The sequence below is a fragment of the Pseudochaenichthys georgianus genome, chromosome 24, assembly GCF_902827115.2.
Source record: "Pseudochaenichthys georgianus chromosome 24, fPseGeo1.2, whole genome shotgun sequence".
Classification (NCBI taxonomy): domain Eukaryota; kingdom Metazoa; phylum Chordata; class Actinopteri; order Perciformes; family Channichthyidae; genus Pseudochaenichthys; species Pseudochaenichthys georgianus.
In genome coordinates, this window is record NC_047526.1 from 30,113,719 (window position 1) to 30,131,421 (window position 17,703).

General features: G+C 40.1%; 5 protein-coding genes across 5 annotated transcripts in view; 1 reads left to right on the plus strand and 4 right to left on the minus strand.

Annotated features, from left to right (window-relative positions):
• fmn1 (formin 1) overlaps positions 1 to 2,294 on the plus strand; it is a 32,813-nt gene extending 30,519 nt beyond the window's left edge. The window contains exons 16-19 of the mRNA XM_071201998.1: positions 877 to 928; positions 1,081 to 1,230; positions 1,659 to 1,740; positions 1,953 to 2,294. Of these exons, the coding sequence (XP_071058099.1) occupies positions 877 to 928; positions 1,081 to 1,230; positions 1,659 to 1,740; positions 1,953 to 1,997 (329 nt within the window). The 3' untranslated portion in view covers positions 1,998 to 2,294. The remainder of the gene's footprint in view (positions 1 to 876; positions 929 to 1,080; positions 1,231 to 1,658; positions 1,741 to 1,952) is intronic.
• Positions 2,295 to 2,402: 108 nt separating this feature from the next.
• Positions 2,403 to 3,665, minus strand: grem1a (gremlin 1a, DAN family BMP antagonist). The gene is made up of 2 exons (XM_034075322.1): positions 3,589 to 3,665; positions 2,403 to 3,449 (listed from the first exon to the last, which is right to left on the minus strand). The coding sequence occupies exon 2, from the start codon at positions 3,439 to 3,441 to the stop codon at positions 2,917 to 2,919; it is 525 nt and encodes a 174-aa protein (XP_033931213.1). The 5' UTR covers positions 3,442 to 3,449; positions 3,589 to 3,665; the 3' UTR covers positions 2,403 to 2,916.
• Positions 3,666 to 3,829: 164 nt separating this feature from the next.
• On the minus strand, positions 3,830 to 6,892 carry scg5 (secretogranin V). Its single transcript, XM_034075321.1, has 6 exons — positions 6,812 to 6,892; positions 6,176 to 6,401; positions 5,347 to 5,496; positions 5,075 to 5,187; positions 4,886 to 4,939; positions 3,830 to 4,451 (listed from the first exon to the last, which is right to left on the minus strand). Exons 1-6 carry the CDS (start codon positions 6,875 to 6,877, stop codon positions 4,332 to 4,334), a joined length of 729 nt encoding a protein of 242 aa, XP_033931212.1. The 5' UTR covers positions 6,878 to 6,892; the 3' UTR covers positions 3,830 to 4,331.
• Positions 6,893 to 7,594: 702 nt separating this feature from the next.
• Positions 7,595 to 11,093, minus strand: LOC117439441 (inactive Rho GTPase-activating protein 11B-like). The gene is made up of 8 exons (XM_034075320.2): positions 10,767 to 11,093; positions 10,580 to 10,676; positions 9,752 to 10,008; positions 8,849 to 9,000; positions 8,643 to 8,744; positions 8,420 to 8,566; positions 8,260 to 8,344; positions 7,595 to 7,913 (listed from the first exon to the last, which is right to left on the minus strand). Exons 1-8 carry the CDS (start codon positions 10,940 to 10,942, stop codon positions 7,793 to 7,795), a joined length of 1,137 nt encoding a protein of 378 aa, XP_033931211.1. The 5' UTR covers positions 10,943 to 11,093; the 3' UTR covers positions 7,595 to 7,792.
• Positions 11,094 to 12,414: 1,321 nt separating this feature from the next.
• actc1a (actin alpha cardiac muscle 1a) lies at positions 12,415 to 17,703 on the minus strand. Its single transcript, XM_034076622.2, has 8 exons — positions 17,594 to 17,703; positions 15,941 to 16,094; positions 15,693 to 15,821; positions 14,996 to 15,191; positions 14,603 to 14,764; positions 14,074 to 14,265; positions 13,348 to 13,529; positions 12,415 to 12,663 (listed from the first exon to the last, which is right to left on the minus strand). Exons 2-8 carry the CDS (start codon positions 16,067 to 16,069, stop codon positions 12,520 to 12,522), a joined length of 1,134 nt encoding a protein of 377 aa, XP_033932513.1. The 5' UTR covers positions 16,070 to 16,094; positions 17,594 to 17,703; the 3' UTR covers positions 12,415 to 12,519.

Here is a 17,703-nt window from a genome sequence, read left to right on the forward strand (position 1 = left end):
ACCTTTAACTATTCCCCCTTTCTGTAAGGTTGCAGGCTAACGCTTTAACACCTTAAATGCACTGTTCCGCCTTCATCTAAGCTCAGTATCCCGTAACGACAAAGCAGGATTTTAGATGTATTTCTGTGATCTGCGCCTCGACACACTAAGCTGTTTCTTCGACCACATGTCCTAGATTTTGATCTGATTGGTCAGCTGTGAGACCTTTTTATAGACAGTTGTGTGCCTTTCCTAATTAGGTGCAATTAGTAGAATCACTCCGAACAAGGTGGAGAAACATGTCATGGAGATTAAAAGGAATGAGAGGCACCTGTTTCATAGTAAAGAGTCAACTTTCAGTTTATCGCTTGAACACTTTTGCAAAGATTTCTAGAATCTTTTTCCTGGTGTTATGAGGAATTGTGGCCAAATGTATGTGGGCAAATACATGTATGCATAAGGCTGCAACATAACAAGGGGTGTTAAAACTTCCTGAACTTGCTGTAAAACAATAAAAGACCGAATAAAGTCTTTGCATCTTTCTGTGAGAATTTCTGCCATTTTCAAGCTTTATTTGTCATCTCAAACACATGAAGCACATATTTCTCAACAAACATTTTGGAAGATTTTAACATCACAGATTCACCAAACAATGAAAGCAAGTCTTATGTGACATTGTGTCTTTGTTGAATATATTTAAAAAATTGGGCTAAAATGGTAGCAGAATAAAATGAAGTAATCTAAACAAAATGGCTAATAGTTTCATTTCATCATCATAAGATATGTCTTTTATATGTATTTATATCCATATAAGCTCCATATGATTAGGGTGAGGGTTGTGTTTTTGAGGCCGAGTCTGCTCATAACTAAACTGCTTTCTTTTCTCTTTCTTTGCAGCGCGTAAAGAACACGCAGAGGCGTCTTATCAGTTGATGACTGTACAAAAAAGGTGTGAGAATTCAACCATATTTTGTGTGCACCATACAGGGCTTTGTTTGAATTTCATTAAAAAGATAATTGTCGACATGAGCAGCCACAAATAAAAAAAGCAACCTATGAACGTGTGTGGAAATTAATTTTAATTTCAGTCGACTTGTTCAGTTTTCAGGACTTGACTGTGTACTTTGGACTGAAGCCTAAGTCCGGAGAGAAGGAGGTGACGGCCGGGCATCTCTTCATGCTCTGGTTTGAGTTTTGTGCCGACTTCAAAGCCAGGTGGAAGAGGGAGAACAAGAACATCTCAAATGAAAGGTATCAGAGATTTGCACGTGCATCTTCTGTTTGTAGCAGGATCCTCTCTTTATTTATTTCAGGTGTGTCTGTCTGCAGTATTACATAAATACTACCCGCCCAATTTCCATGAAACTTTGTTGAACGTTGCAGCATGGGCCAAAGTAAACCCATGAAACCGTGGGTTGTTACACAAATGATTTGACCCTTTCATTGCGAGACAGGTCTGTCTGCGCTCTCCGACCTCTGACTTGTATTAAACACAACACATTGAAATGCTTTACCTTCACCTCATTGAGTAAATCTGCGTTCTTTTTTTGGTTTGATTGAACTAATTTGACTGAACTTAATAGTCATATAAAATCTAGATGATACTTTGAATTTATACTCTAAAGAATTTGATTTCTAATACTAAGTCATACATTGAACTTAACACCTTGTTTTTGCAGATTAAAAGAGGCTCAGCTGTCAGTGAAGAGGATCACATCGGAGAAGAAGGTGGAGACCAGAAAGATCAATCCCAACAGTCTGGTAAGATTTGACACAGTTACTGTCTTGACTCTAAATAAATACATTTCCTAAACCATGCAATGCAGATAAATAAATACACATTAAGAAGTAAACTCATGCTCTTACTCTCTGTCTTACTAGGAAGTATAGACACATCATTCAAAACACTTCTTTCTGCTTTGATGTCCAGATTGAGTTTTGTCAGAATTGATAACACATTTTACCACCAACAGAAAGAGAGACTGCGTCAGAAAGAATCCAACATCTCCTCGATTTAAGAGAGAAGAAACACAAAGCCGACTGATCCGGATCGATAAAACCATCTTGGGTTGGACTGGAAATGGACCATGATACCAAATGAACAGTTTATTCATTAAAACAAGATAAATTAATGGGTTTAAAGAAATGTTTTGTTACCGTTACCTAAAGAATCAGTTTTGTGAAATATTTGCCACCAAATGAACTTTGATTTGACAGATTTTAACGTGCAATATTTAGAGTGTAATATAAACCATAGTGCTATATTTATATATTGAACTTTCTAAGCCAATGATTTGCATCTCTAATCCTCATTTTTCTACAAATAAAATCACTGATTAGAAAAATACATGATTTCATAGTGTGTTTTATTTATGAGCAACTTTACTAGACATGATACACACATTATACACAGTTGTAAAATAAAAGAAGTGGCATTTAGCAGTGCAGGTTGTACAAATAATAAATCATTCTGAGCTTAACATCCCACACAGTGGAAACAATAAAACCATCCCAATCCTTGGAACAAATATCTTTATAATCAGATGATCCATCAGCCTGCATGCTAATATCTGATCATCAGTAGCAATACTGCATAATAACAACACATCTTCCACATGTGATAACAAAGGAAAAGCTGTTTTTGTGAAAGCAGTGACTGATGATAGATGAGATATTTGGACAATGTGAGGAATTATTGATTACAGCTTAAAGTATCATCTATTTTAGAGAGAAATAAATGGAATCAACCACGTTTGTATATATCTTATCTCCTTTACAATGACAACAAGGGCTCAGGTTACTTCTTCGCCTTATTATTCCAACTTTTTCTCATGTGTCCTTTAAGCAAAATACACGTTCCAGTTGTTTTTTGCAACGATGCAGTCTCCCTCCCGTTGCATCGGGTATTTACAACCTTGATTTGTGACAGTTTCCCGTCTAATCCGTATCTATCGTGGTGCAGCGACACTGCTTTACGCGCTGGACCCGTTTCTTCCTGGTGCTGGGTGTCTGGCCCGGGCAGTACAGGGTGTAGGTGACGGTGCTGAAGGTTTTGGGTTTGCAGGCAGAGCAGGACTGAAAGGCGTCTCCGTCCTGGTAGTTATGCCTCGGGATGTAGAAGGAGTTGCACTGTCCGTAGCAGAACCGGTTGATGATGGTTCTGCTCAGGCAGCCCTCCTCCTGGATCGTCTGCTTCAGCGGCTGCGTCTTGCACCAGTCCAGCCGCAGGTACCGGCGCTCCGTGACGTGCAGAGCCTCCTGACTGGACTCCAGCACCTCGTCGGTGGCGGTAACAGGCCCCGGTTCGCGGGTAAGTAGTCCACTGATGGCGGGCTGTTGGCATCCATCCGATTCGTTTGGGTTGTATTTGTTTGGGTGGGGGAATGCGCCGTGAAAAGTGGATGCTTCCGCGAGCAAAAGCACCAACACCGCTGCAGAGATCAGCGTTGATGGGGTTATCATCTTTGAAACTAAAAGAGAAAAAACGTGTCAGTCATTAGTAATCATTTTTACGAAATTCGTGTGGATTTACGCACTTTTTTTACGCGCCCATTGCGGACCAAAAAAAAAAATCATTTAGAAGTTCAGTCAAACAGAATCAGCAGTTACCTGTTTATTCAAGCTCCTCAATAGAAAACGTTATCCAGTCAGTCACAGCGTGGGTTTCTTCTTCAGGTCTCTCCTCCTCTGTAGTGGCTTATGAATGACTCACTGGGGGCTTTTCTAAACTGTCTTGAGCTACAGAGCTTCATCTGAACCATAGATCTGAACACGCCTCCCTCCCCCTTCTCAAACTCTGACCCTCACCTCATCCGTCTGGATTGGAATTGAAAAATAAAAAACACTTCCAAACTTTTTCAATGCAGATAAATCGTTTATTTGACTTTACAGAACAAAAACATAACACAAACATTTATCCGGCAAAATGAAGTTACAACACAGATTCAGTGCTGCCTGTAGAGACTTATATCCTGCAGTATGGTGACAGAATACATCAGCAGAATAGCTACAGTATGCTACAGTGGTGTTTAAAATCATCCTTCACAAGACGAAGCAAAGCCGCTACTTTGCTTCCAAGATGAATGTGACTTATATTGAATCTTTGCTTCACATGTAATTAACTGGAAATATCAAGACATACAAAAAACCTAACTTCAGAATCTTCAGAGTGAGTTAATTCATTTCTGTACAGTCATGAATAAGAATTACCATCTTATTCAACATTCCCCCAGATCTATAGTCAACTCATAATACATTTCTAGGTTTAATGTACACTGCCAGTCAAGATTTAAACAGTTAAAAAAAAACTTATTTCTGGGAGTATAGTAAATATTACAGAGTGCTGCAGGAGTTTAGGCGCTGGTTCTGCTGGCAGCAGGGACCGTCGGTGCCGCTTCCTCAGAGAAGTGAGGAACAGACTTTTTGGCGACCACGTTGTCCAGCCTCTGGCCCATCAGGTACGGGTTCACGCTCTGCAGGGAGGCGGAGAAACATGTTACTATTCATACTGTAAACGTGAACAATGACCTATAATCTGACCAAATGAGAACATCTGAAAGTTAGATTTTTAGCTTACAAAATTACAAATTCAGATTTAAAACAGTGAGGTTAAAGGAATACTTCATCCCCAAAATGATTATTTGTAGGTATAATAAATCACCCTATGTGTAACCTTGAATTCCTAAAGAACACTTTGTCTGGCATGTGTCCACAGAAAATTCCAAAAATTGAGGAAAATTCTTTACAAATGTATAAAGAATTTACAGTTTTTGGATTTCGTATCTTAAAAGCATGCTAGAAAAAATGACTATAAAAAGACTTATACAAATGTGTTCGCAGTCTTCCTTTCAGAGTACATCACTCTGCTATTGGACAGACACAATACTACAAAGGAAGAACATGATACCCGTTTTCTTCTTTTGGGTCCACCCTTCAGTTTCTGGTACAAAAGCTCCTTGTTCTGAAAGGAAACAGAAAAAACATCTTCAGACATTAAATCATGTTTGCCTTTCTTCTACAGCCAGAGTCTTTGTTTCTAAATGACAGTCAACAAATCGCAAGTTTAGTGACGTTTACACTCCTGCTCTGTACTCACCCACTTGGCCAGCGCTGGGTAGTCGTGCTCGGGGTCAAACAGGTGCTGGTGTTTCTGAAACTCTCTGCTGAACTCGGCTGTGTCCGGAGCGTTTTCCAAACAGCCGTCTGCTGCTGTTGGTGTCAAAGGAAGCAGAAACGTATGTTAAAAAAAACAGCAGATCAATTCAATAAAGCACAGACGGAACAAGCCCTGTGGCGTCAATTAAACATCTGCCCTTATGTTCGTACTGAGACATTAGTTTGTTTATACATTATGTAATTATATCCTACCCGTCTTCTCCAGAGGACAGGGGTTCGGAGGGTCTGGGTACCCGTGATCCTCGCTGAAGTCTTTGGGAACGTTGTCTCCAGTCAGCTCGGCCACAATGTTAGGGATGTTTCCAAAGGGGCCGAGGTGCTGCAGCCCCTCGTGAGCACCACCTTGTGGAGGGACACAATAATTACTAACAGCACGAACACAACAGCAGCTGGAAAAAGATTCATCAAACATGGAGGCAGCAACAGTTGTGTTAATGTCATGTGTTTTTCATGGCATAACAACATTAGTTCTCACATCTTAACATTTGTATTAGTTATTTCAGAACAGGAGGAAGCCCCATCATTGATGAATGATATTACTTGCATTCAGCATGAATTTGCAACTTCCATAATCAGTTAACGTTCATTGTCCATGTTTAACAACAAATATAAAAAATGTCTGAACAAGCTGTACGTCGGATAAAAAAAAATACAATAAAATAAAGTTATTATATTTCTACATTGCTGTTTAAAAACAAATGCAGAATAGACACACATGATAAAGGAATGATATCATTTATATTTCTATAATGAAAGCAAACCAGATGGATTGGGTTGTTCTGTAGTGTTATTTTAATATTACCGTTTAGGTTGTTCAATCATTATGATAGATTATAGGGCAAAGTGAATATATACTACCATTTAAAATACAGTATGGTTAAATACACAATTCATGCCTCATATTGCACTATCCATACTGTCCCTTATAATAAAGTGTATTCTTTATTATTTTAGCGATTAATCTTCTTCCTGGTTTTCACCTCATCTCCTCTAGATAAAGATCACACGGTGTGTCACTGACCCTGAATGCTCTGAGGACCCACGATGTTGGTGGCCTGGTGAGCCGGGTACTCCACCCTGGGCCGAGCGATGCCCAGCTGCTCCATGACGCCGTGCAGGAGGCGCTGGATGTCGGCCTCGGATACCTGGTCTGCCGTGCGGGGGCTCCGGGCTGAAGCTCTGCCCAGCTGCAGGACCAGGAGCAGGCCGAGCACCAAGAGCCGCACCGCCGAGATCATGTCCGTCATCTGCGGGGGAGAAACACATCAGACTACCGCACACAAGATGGACAGTAATGATGCGCAAACACATGCATTTCCTGTTGGATACACATAACCGGCTAATTAAGAACAGATCCCCTAATGTGGAAAAACTGATTGCATTTTATGCCTTCATGTGATCTGTTGTATTACATACAGACTGTAAAATGCTATATTATCTAGAAATGGAATTAAGACTTGGTGGGCCACTAACTCTGTAAACAGACCCAAGGCCGATGTAAATACATATAATAGCCTATGAAATGTCTATTTAGCAGAAAAAACAACACCATATTATATAAGAAAATTGTATAACATGCATTGCATATAAATGTGATTTTATTGCTAGTAAACATAAGAAATGACCAAAACCGAAATGTTACAGTATTGCTTCTTACCGTGTGTGTGTTGATGGGGACCTGCGTACTGCGCGAGACCTGTGTCAAGCTGGCCAGAAAAAACATGTTTCTGGCTTTTCAGAATAAAAGCTTGCTTTCGTCACACGATGACAAAACTACTTTAAAACCTTTTTCTTCCCTTCGAGATCTATTCTAATTTAAGTTGATACATCATATTTGTAGTGTTCAATTATTTATAGTTGTTCTAAAAACATTTAATCTTAACGTTTCCGTCGCCTGTTTATTTCTCCCACTTTATTTTGAAGGGATACACTTTATTTCCACTGTCATCATAAGTGTCCATTATGCAACACGCAGGATGCAATCCTCCTCGCTTCACGGTTCAGATGCAGTTGTTGCTATGATACAACGAATCCTCGCTTCTCATTGGCTCTATGTATGTGGAAATTATTTGTGGATGACCTACAGAAACCCTGCACCGTGTAACATGTAACATAATCATCTTAAACTGTAATTATGTCAAAGACAAATCAGAGTAGAAATCTATGTATTGTTGTGCTTTTGAGTAAATGTATATTGTTATTCCATTAATTAATTTATTGGCGTGTTATTTTTTTAACGGGCCTTTTTAACTATTCACTGATATGCAGTTTAAACAAACTCCTGTATGCATGAATTTCTGGCATTTTGAGTTTAAATCTTTGGTTTGCATCAAAGATAAACTGATATTCATTCCCTAACTATAACCATTTAACAGTTATTATTATTATGTTAAACATAAAAAAGAGAAAAAGAAAAGAAGTTAAAAAACTGGAACATTTATTCACTCAAAATGAAAGGTGAATGTTCACTTATAAAAGTCCTGTTGTCAAATAAATATTAAAAAACACATAAATTAATTAAAACTTTAAAAATGATTCAAGTTTGGACACTAAACCTCCCAGTAAATATAAACCGGTCAATCAGATATCATAACCTGACATGCTGCAGTAACAGAGCAACCCACATTATTTCTTAATATTAAATTGAAACGCGTTTTCTCCAAGGTGTGAGCTGCAGTTTCCCGACACCAGTGAGAACCGGAGAGCTCTCTGAACCGTGTCCTCTGGAAAATCGTGAGAAATTGACAAACCGCTGGTCTCTGAAAACAAAAAAAGGACACAAGACAAATAAGAAATATCAGATGCATGTCCATTAGATGTGGGACTGGGTCATTTTTACCTTAAAGCCAGTAAAATAAAAACACCTATTTTAGTTGCACAGCTCAGTATATGTTGTTTTTTGCAATATCAGATTACATTTAAGCTTTGATACAACACTAGATTATTATATAAAAAACTACAAACTACATAATCCATCTGCTATCTGAACCCCAGGTTACATATTAAGTACGTAGAAACCATAAATCTCCTTTGCCCCTGCCATAATAACTTCATTTGTATATGAACACCGTTTGAAATGAAGTAAATCATGCTTTAATAATTTACCTTTTTAGTATCTCTTGTGGGCATGCCTCTATGCCATAGAGGCTGTGACTGTCCGGCAAAGCCGTGTCAGGCTTGAAACGTTGATCTGTAAACAACATTAAAAGCGTTACATACTGTACATCTGCTGGAGTCTTTTTTTCATATCGTGCATAACGCTTACAGCTCCTAAACAGCAGGATGTTGGGTAAGGTCTCCATGCCGATGCTTCTCCTGAGCGTGGGTTTCTCCCCGGACGTCGACTCTTTGCTCTCCACAGAGACGGCCGACTTGACCTTTGACCTCGCTGGAATCCAGGGTGACGTCTTCTCTAAAGATTTGAGAACATAAATTAAAGAGGCGTTCATTTTAAGTCAGAGCCAACGGCACAATTTCTACTGCTTTACCTTTCAAACTTTGTGTCTTTCTGTGTCCTCTCCTAGCGTCCTTTCGAAGAGGGAAGTTGATCAGAAACTCCATACTGTCCATTACGGCTTTGGGAATCACACCTAAAAGCAAACGGTAAAGATCTTACAACATTGCACGTATACAGTCAATTCAAACAGCCTTAAATACAGCATATAGCTCAAGACAGAATCATTTGGTTTGTTACCGAATAAGTGAGGACTTTCAATGAAGGTGTGTAGGACGAGAACTCTGAGTTTCAGCCGCCCTTCAGACATTTCGGCCTTGTTTGGAGGCGGTAAAAGACACGGAGCGAAGACTGTGGCGAGGTTGGAGCAGGTCATCAAGTTTTCAGAGCATCTGACAATGAAGGGAAAACACAACTGAATCAATGAAATAGTGTGGAATCCTGTCCCTTCCATCAAGTCACTTTAACTCATTGCTCTGAAAAGAACAAGATGGAAAGGAAATAAGGGAACTGTCCATCATTTTAGGCCACTTACAGTTGCTATAAAGTCAGAGTAGATCAGGTCAAGTCACCCCTTGATAAAAGAGGTCCCAACAATGATTACAGGGACTAGAAATAAAAACATATATGTCTATTACGGCAAACAATTTCCTTTTGTAATGACTTTGGAGACGTTAAACCCTTCAGGCTTCTAAAAACCACTGATCCACAAAAGGAGGTAACACTTTACAGTAAGGGTACATGAATCATCATGCATGTACTCATGAACGATCAGTCATGTACAGGTATTAATGGAATCTCATGCATGACTTAAGCAGGAACAATACTTTAATTAATGCATCTACTAAGGTATCTCAATCATCATGACTTCGGAGTTATTAATGATGTTCATGTCTTCTTCATATAGATCTGCAATTAAAGTGTCGGGCCAAGAAACTGACCAGTCACAGCAAAGTGTTGTAATCATGATTAACTAAGCATCAGGTAAAACATTAGTGTCATCTTTGGCAGATCATATAATAAACTCAAATTGAGCTTCATACATTCCAGCGCACTAATATAAGAAGACTGTCACACTTGTTTGTACTCTCAGCGCTCTTTGCCCAAGGACTTCATTCCCCCACATTGTTAGGCCTTACAAACCTCTCTGAGACTTTGGAGAGGAAGTCGAACAGGTAATGCAGGCAGGAGGAGTTTCTGGCAGGCAGCAGACAGGAGAGCAGCTGCAGGGCGGAGGTCCTGTCCTGCGGGCTGGATAACGCCCGGCCTTTGAGCAAGGCAGCGTGCAGCTCGGGGGGCAGCAGGGGCTCCGGCAGCTCCCTGCAGAACTGCTTGATCAGCGTGGAAACATCATAAGGGAGGGCTGTAGAGAGACAACCCTCACCGCTATTCAACTTGGCCTGAAAACACACACAGAGGGGTCAAATGAACACCTCAGTGTTATCCCACAGGCCATAAGAGCATGCTGAACCCCTGAGCTCTGTAAAGCGCCCGATAAACATTTCTGTTGTCCTCTTGCAATATACTAATATAAATAGTTATCACGGCAATTAAATGTATTAAATGTTGTCTTAATTTACATTGTTTAATTTCATATTCTGTTCTTGTACATATCCCATATTCTATTGACATGTGTTTAAAGACTTTTTGCACTGCTTTTTATTTTATTATATATGTTGGAGGAGCTCAGGTCAGAAGAATTTCGTTGCCATTTCTACACTGTAGCTTTGTGCACATGACAATAAAGCCTTTGCATCTTGAAAAGAAGACATCACATCAGTGTTGGCTCAAACCAACAGATTGCTTCAGGGGAACTTGTATTAGCAAAAGGTTATCAGAATACCTTTATTCGTTCCACACAGCGGAAATGTACATTGTTACAGCAGAATAGAGCCAATTAAAGACAGCTTAATATTAACCAAGGAGCATGCATTGAAAAAAATTACACAATTATTATCTAAATGATCTTACCCTGAGAGTCTTAATGCGAGGAAGAGAGCCTGATTTTCTGAACAGGCCCACAGTCCCAGCACGCTCCAGCAGAAATGAACAGGCATCCACTAAAAAGCTGAGGAACAAAATGTTAAAGAATAAAAAAGGAATAAACTAATCTGTTGTTCCAGTTGAAAATCATATTTCTTGTAATCCTGCTACTCACCAGGGAACCAGTCCAAACTCAGGAATGTATGTCCTGGCTAAATACTCCAGAGGAACTCCAAAGACCTTTGAACCACCAAGGAACGGTCTCTTATTTTTCTTCTCTAAGCTCTTCACAGTTATCCCATGGAGAATTTTAAGGTGAAAACGAATCACATTACTGTCTGTGATCTTCATGGTTAAAATGCAACTCAAATATGTTCCAAAGTACACAGCAGCAGTCTCTCACTGAAACACATCAATCTCCGTGAGTCACTTGGTAAAGTCACTGGTGAAGGAAGGACGCCGGCTTTATTATCCTCATCAATATCATCTGCGCTTTAGGTGAACAGGAAGTGAAGGAGTGTTGTGTTCAGGGCAGCTGGGGAACATGGTACATTTGAGCGTTCAACGTGAATATAACTTCAGCTTTTGTTGTCAATTATTGGGCATGATATAATTAACAAACTAAATAGAAACAATCTTAGCATAAACGTTGTTTAGCTCTCAACCCTTTTGAGGACATTATTTGCAAAAACTCATAACGAGCAATCAAACCAGGCCAGCTGGATCGATAAATACAAAACTGACACGGTAAATCTCAAAATACTGAGAAATGTAGCTGCTTTAGAGGGACTTAAGAGGTCAAAGACAGACTCTAACGGGTCAAAACTCATTAAAATGGACAGTCATTTTAAGTATGATTTACGTTGAGTATTTAAATGGTATGATATTTTTTTTAGGGATTATTTTAAGATAAAGTAATTAGGGAAACGATTATATTTTTTACATATACGTTTGTTAGGTGGATAATTAAAGGTGGGGTAGGTAAGTTTCAGAAACCGGCTTGAGATACACTTTTTGTTATATTCCATGGAATGCTCTTAACATCCCGATAGCAAAGAATATCTGAAGTGCTTTGACAAAAAATCCATACAAAAATTTCATCTGTAGAAGCTGTAAAAAGTACAACCAATCGGTTTCGCCGGCTAACTAGATGGCCTACCTGCCTGTCAGCCTCCCATCGGGGCACAAACTTATCTCGTGCCCTCATTGGTCATGTGCGCGTTCGTGTGTGTTGGAGGAGGGGCTCTGTAAGGAAGTGGCAGATTTTCTTCGGTTGTGTATTTTCAAATTCTAGCGATCTCGAGCCGGTTTCTCAAATTTACCTACCCCACCTTTAATAGATATATGTTTATTATATCACTTGATGAAATCTAAAAAACACAATCTACTGTATGATTTAATTCAAGTTAGAGTTTTCACCATAGACTGTACATGGTTTCCACTGCATTGTTCTACAATGTTCAGGTTAAAGGAGAAGAAAACACTTTAAGGGTAGAAACTCCAGCACACTTGTGGTATTAAAAACTTGATGTGTGAGAGGTGTTGGTGTTAATGGGGCTAATTAAGTGTGGGGTCTTTGATCATTTATGTGTGAATAAATCACAGCTTATGACCTCATGATATCTTTATTTATACAATGTATTAAATATTATAAATGTTATTTTGAAGGTGACATGACACATTTCTTTCATATACACTTTTGGTAAGCACAAAATAATTTTTTATTTTTTTTAACTGGCTTATTAAAAGGTGCAATCACAAAGCATTCAAGGGTAATTTGTGTTCTGCAAACACATCCAGAAGTAGGCACCAGACAGTTACTGTTAAAAGCAACTATTTTATTACAACAGAACATGTATATACAGCAAATGGAACAGTAGAAATACAGTTGGAGTGGCGTTGAATGTTTTTTGGGGCTGGTTGGACGTTTAGAAGCACTTCCTGTGGACGATGGAGGGGCCTGCCTCATCATACTCCTGCTTGCTGATCCACATCTGCTGGAAGGTGGACAGGGAGGCCAGGATGGAGCCGCCGATCCAGACGGAGTATTTCCTCTCAGGGGGAGCGATGATCTGCGGGTGGAGGAGGAGTACAGGTTGGTACGAGGACATTTTACAATATCAGGCACTTGCTGTCAGCTGGATTTAAAGGGACCTCCAAATGTGAAAACATGCTTCGCTCTTACGTGTAGAGCTGTTTTTCAGTCGAGATTGTTTTTATGTGAGTTGTTGAATGTTGGAGGTATCAGCCGTAGAGATGTCTGCCTAATCTCTGATACAAATGAAACTAGATAGCACTTGCTTGTTGTTAAATTACAACAACAACGTGTTTTTTGTTGTTGCAGAAATCCTGACCTTGTTACTCAAGATAATCTACAGTTCTTGTTGTGAGCAGGAACTATTTGTCTTTTAGAAGTTTTCAGAAGTGCATAAGAATAGGCAAGTTTGCTTCTGCGTGGTGATTGATTCTTCATGTTGGCGGATGAATATCGAAAGAAAGGAAATAGTTCCTTCATTAAACTTCTCAAAACAAGGTCAAAACGACCTAATGCATTCATTTGTTTCTAACTCTGTGGAAACACTTGCCTGAATCTCTTTAACTGTATATTCTATTTAACTGTATATTCTATATTATATTCTTTTAATTTCATTCACAACTAATGCAATACGTCTTGCTTTGATGCACTGAGCCTTTCCACTTGTATATTTTATTTTGGGGTGACCTTTAAGCAGTCAGTTCTGGTTCTGAAGGCTCACCTTGATCTTCATGGTGCTGGGGGCCAGGGCGGTGATCTCCTTCTGCATCCTGTCAGCGATACCGGGGTACATGGTGGTTCCACCGGACAGCACGTTGTTGGCGTACAGGTCCTTACGGATGTCGATGTCGCACTTCATGATGCTGTTGTAGGCAGTCTCATGGATACCAGCGGACTCCATACCTGCACAGGTGAGAGGAGGAACGTGAGTGTTTGTACAGCTGACAGTAAATATATAAATAATATATATAAATACAAAAAAAGTAAAATACTTCATAATGTATTTATATTCCCAATAAAAACAAGTTTATGTTGTTTCTTTATTATTATTAAATATATTTGTAGTCTCTGCTGCTAAAAGAAAAATACATTATGTTTAGTTAAGCAATATTTTAAATGATATATAATGCCTATACATTTTAAATATTGGGGTAAGCTTTACAACAAATAAATTAAACTAAAATATCATTAATATTGAGTGAAAATTATATAAATAAAACATTTTTTTAAATCAGTCGAAACTCAAAATTCAGTTTCATGGTGTTTTTAATTTTGTCAAATCATAATTTATTATGTAAAAATAAATGTTTTTGGTATAATTATAAATTGATTATTTGTATGTTAATCTGTACTTATTATTATGTATATCTGAGTCACTAGAAGCTATGATCAGATATAAATATGTCTGAATGAGTGTGGGTGCTCAGGCTCAGCTGTTATGACTCACCGATGAAGGAGGGCTGGAACAGAGTCTCCGGGCAGCGGAAACGCTCGTTGCCGATGGTGATGACCTGACCGTCGGGCAGCTCGTAGCTCTTCTCCAGAGAGGAGGAGGAGGCGGCGGTGGCCATCTCGTTCTCAAAGTCCAGAGCCACGTAGCACAGCTTCTCCTTGATGTCTCTCACGATCTCACGCTCAGCTGCAAACAGGACATTTACGAACGTTTAGTCGACTATTCTAACATGAAAACACTGTGACTTACGCATATTCTACAAACAGAAATAACACGTTTCTCTTAACAAATGAAAAGTGTAATTCGTGGGCAAGAAAATCTACGTTTTTTTTTTTAAAGCTGGCCTCATAACCCTCAGCTCATCGAGGGTTATGGTGTTACATAAACTTTAGATTCTTTATCTTTTCCTACTTGGAATTTCGCCTTGATGTGTTCAGTTTTTTGGCCATTTATTTGATAGCTTCCTGCATATTCTTCTCAAAGCTTTTCCAATATTTGCCATTTTCCAGTTAGTTTTGCTTACCAGTGGTGACGAAAGAGTATCCACGCTCAGTCAGGATCTTCATCAGGTAGTCAGTCAGGTCGCGACCGGCCAGATCCAGACGCATGATGGCGTGGGGCAGAGCGTAACCCTCATAGATGGGCACGTTGTGGGTCACACCATCACCGGAGTCCAGCACGATACCTGTACACAAACAAGTGTCAGAAAACAAATCCAAAACATGTGTTTTCATTGTCACAGAGTTAAAGGTCCCCTATTACACTGTTTTGTTATCAATATATATGTCTCAGATAAGTAAATATATCTTTTACCGAAACTTTTAGAATCTCTGGGTACACAAGTTTATGTATAAACGACGTGAAAAAGTGGATTTTGCACAATAGGTGACCTTTGAAGCCTGAGGCAGAGACTCACCGGTGGTACGACCGGAGGCGTACAGGGACAGCACGGCCTGGATGGCCACATACATGGCGGGGACGTTGAAGGTCTCAAACATGATCTGGGTCATCTTCTCTCTGTTGGCTTTGGGGTTGAGGGGGGCCTCAGTCAGCAGGGTGGGGTGCTCCTCAGGGGCCACACGCAGCTCATTGTAGAAGGTGTGGTGCCAGATCTGAGAAACAGGAACAGGGTCCATGTCAGTGGCAGAATTGAACCATATGTTTGATAAAAATTCACAAAAAGGACCCCAGAATATAAGAACTATTAAATTGACACGGTTGGAAGCCAGCATAGTTGTAAAACAAGGGCAGGCATACGTCATGCAGTGTTCCTTGTGTTAAAAGTACATTTGCAAAACAGCTTTATGGAATAACTTGTCCATGGACATTAAACAAAGTCAACCATTGGCAATTTTAAAGAGTACTGTTTAGGTGGCTTTGTGGGAAGAGTTGATGGTTCACTTTTAAGGAAGGAGTTTAATCCATTGTGTGGAGTTTCAAAGAGGACAAGCTGTTTTGTCGTAATTCGAGTTTTCTTCTGTCCACTTTGGAAATGAGTGTTTCTAGTATTGTCTTTTGGCGCTACCTTCTGGAAATGTTGTTAAATAAAAACCAAGAATTGACTTTAGAATTAGTCTGAGAATAAACAGTGAGATATTTCTGTTTGTCTTCACCTTCTCCATGTCGTCCCAGTTGGTGATGATGCCGTGCTCGATGGGGTACTTCAGAGTCAGGATACCCCTCTTGCTCTGGGCCTCGTCTCCCACATAGCTGTCCTTCTGACCCATACCCACCATCACACCCTGAGAACGAAGCAAACCCAGCTCAGAACCTCAGCAACAACACAGACACACACACACGTGATAAAGCTACAAAACCGTAATCCTCCAGAAACGTATGTCTCCTTGTTCAGTATTCCTACCTGGTGACGGGGGCGTCCAACAATGGAGGGGAAGACGGCGCGGGGAGCGTCATCACCGGCGAACCCAGCCTTCACCAGGCCGGAGCCGTTGTCGCACACGAGGGCGGTGGTCTCGTCGTCGTCACACATGTTTGGTCTTTTCTAGGCTGGCCTTCTGTACAACACGGAAAAACAGGCAAAACACGAGTTTAGATATTGTGTCTTTTTACACAAAGCTTTTTAACTCAAGACACTAAACATTATCACTCCCTTTGATAAAGCTTCAGTTAAATCAATCTTTGGGAAGTGATTATAATCAGGGAAAGTATGCCCCTATCATGTGTAAATGTGTTTGATATAAAGTCTAATTTCACATGAAAACAAAACAATCAAGTGAAACAATCGAGCACTATGTTTAGTATGAAGACACCTCTGAGTGCTCTAATCTCCTCTCTGAGTCTCACAGCTGCCCGAAAAGCCAAAATGGGACATGGCTCAGCCCCCCCACACACACTCAGATCTATTTTCAGCCCTGGGACCCTTGTCACCCCCAACAGCCCGTCCCCTGTATCTCATCATTAAGCCAGAGCCAGTTAACAGCTGAGGCGGTGTGTCTTTTGACATGTGGAGGTCTGGGACTCAGCTGTCGCCACACACAGTGGTCTCTGTTTGGAGCCAGACCATGTGCTGTGGTCCCTAGGAGCTCTGCACACAGCCCGCATCACAACTGCATCCTGCATCCCCCCCCACACACACACACAAACACCCCATCTAACTGACTTTGATACATTAGGAAAAAGCTACTGTAGACATTCCCAAAGCAATGCCATTCATTACAGAGATGAGGTTCTTCTTGAGGAGAGCAAAAGTATATATTAATTGCTTATAACTAAACACTGTCTTGTCATTCCAGGGTAGTCCGACTTTCATGAAAACATTTGAGCAAAGCATAAAATAAGCAACTTTCAAGAGCAGTATTTAGAATAAGAGGTCATTTGTATTCTAAAGGCATCCACAGTGAACCACATACACTTTTTAATGTTCATTTAACGAGCCTCAAATCTATTAGAAAGTCTATTTCCATGGTTTCCTGCATGGCTAGGATAATCAGAATACACTTTGATGATTGTGGGTTTCAGTGGAGCTTTATGTTTCTTCAGAGGATTTTCAGCCTTGAAAATATTCTGTTCAACATACTGTACAGAGTGGTCGAGTTATTTTTTGGTACCTAAACAGTCAAAGCTATCTATATCTAATTCATCTAAAAGTACATCGGTATTGAATTGAAATTAAGTTTTCTCAGATTGTATCTAAGTTGAGTTAAAGCATCAAGCCTGCCTCTCCACAGGAAGCATGCCATCCCTGCATCCTTGAGAGCACAGGTCACTGTTAATACATCTGGATCATTCACAACTCATTTTCCATTTTTACTCGCTTTCTTTCAACCTCTTCCCCCCTAGCTCATGCTCAATTCCCTTCCTTCTACCAACATTATCATCATCAGCTCTGATCACAGAAACAGAAACAACTTCAAACTGGTAAAAAAAAATGAATAAATCCATGTTGTGGCAGTGAATAGTCACAGCAGCAGCGTCTGGTCAACATCCCTGATCCCTACAGTCCAACAGCAGCAAGAACAACAGCAGGAATAAAAAGGACTGCAAACACACTCACCAAGTTGTAAGCACAAGACTGGAGTTTCCACCGGGACAAAGGGCCGAGGGTGCGAAGGGGTCCTTAAATATGTCCCGGCGTCCTGCCGCTGGGGGGCCGGGGGGGCGGGA

What these genes read in the sequence shown, in the direction of transcription:
- grem1a (XM_034075322.1), bottom strand. Translation starts at nt 3,441, where the DNA reads ATGATAACCCCATCAACGCTGATCTCTGCAGCGGTGTTGGTGCTTTTG.
- LOC117439441 (XM_034075320.2), bottom strand. Translation starts at nt 10,942, where the DNA reads ATGAAGATCACAGACAGTAATGTGATTCGTTTTCACCTTAAAATTCTC. An exon ending in CTCTCCAAAGTCTCAGAGAG is followed by an intron (nt 9,001 to 9,751) that starts GTTTGTAAGGCC and finishes CTTCATTGTCAG; the next exon opens with ATGCTCTGAAAACTTGATGA. An exon ending in CCACAAGAGATACTAAAAAG is followed by an intron (nt 7,914 to 8,259) that starts GTAAATTATTAA and finishes TTTTGTTTTCAG; the next exon opens with AGACCAGCGGTTTGTCAATT.
- actc1a (XM_034076622.2), bottom strand. Translation starts at nt 16,069, where the DNA reads ATGTGTGACGACGACGAGACCACCGCCCTCGTGTGCGACAACGGCTCC. An exon ending in TTGGACGCCCCCGTCACCAG is followed by an intron (nt 15,822 to 15,940) that starts GTAGGAATACTG and finishes CTTCGTTCTCAG; the next exon opens with GGTGTGATGGTGGGTATGGG. An exon ending in ATACTCTTTCGTCACCACTG is followed by an intron (nt 14,266 to 14,602) that starts GTAAGCAAAACT and finishes TCCTGTTTGCAG; the next exon opens with CTGAGCGTGAGATCGTGAGA.
- scg5 (XM_034075321.1), bottom strand. Translation starts at nt 6,877, where the DNA reads ATGTTTTTTCTGGCCAGCTTGACACAGGTCTCGCGCAGTACGCAGGTC. An exon ending in TCCCCATCAACACACACACG is followed by an intron (nt 6,402 to 6,811) that starts GTAAGAAGCAAT and finishes TCTCCCCCGCAG; the next exon opens with ATGACGGACATGATCTCGGC. An exon ending in CTGTCCTCTGGAGAAGACGG is followed by an intron (nt 5,188 to 5,346) that starts GTAGGATATAAT and finishes TGACACCAACAG; the next exon opens with CAGCAGACGGCTGTTTGGAA.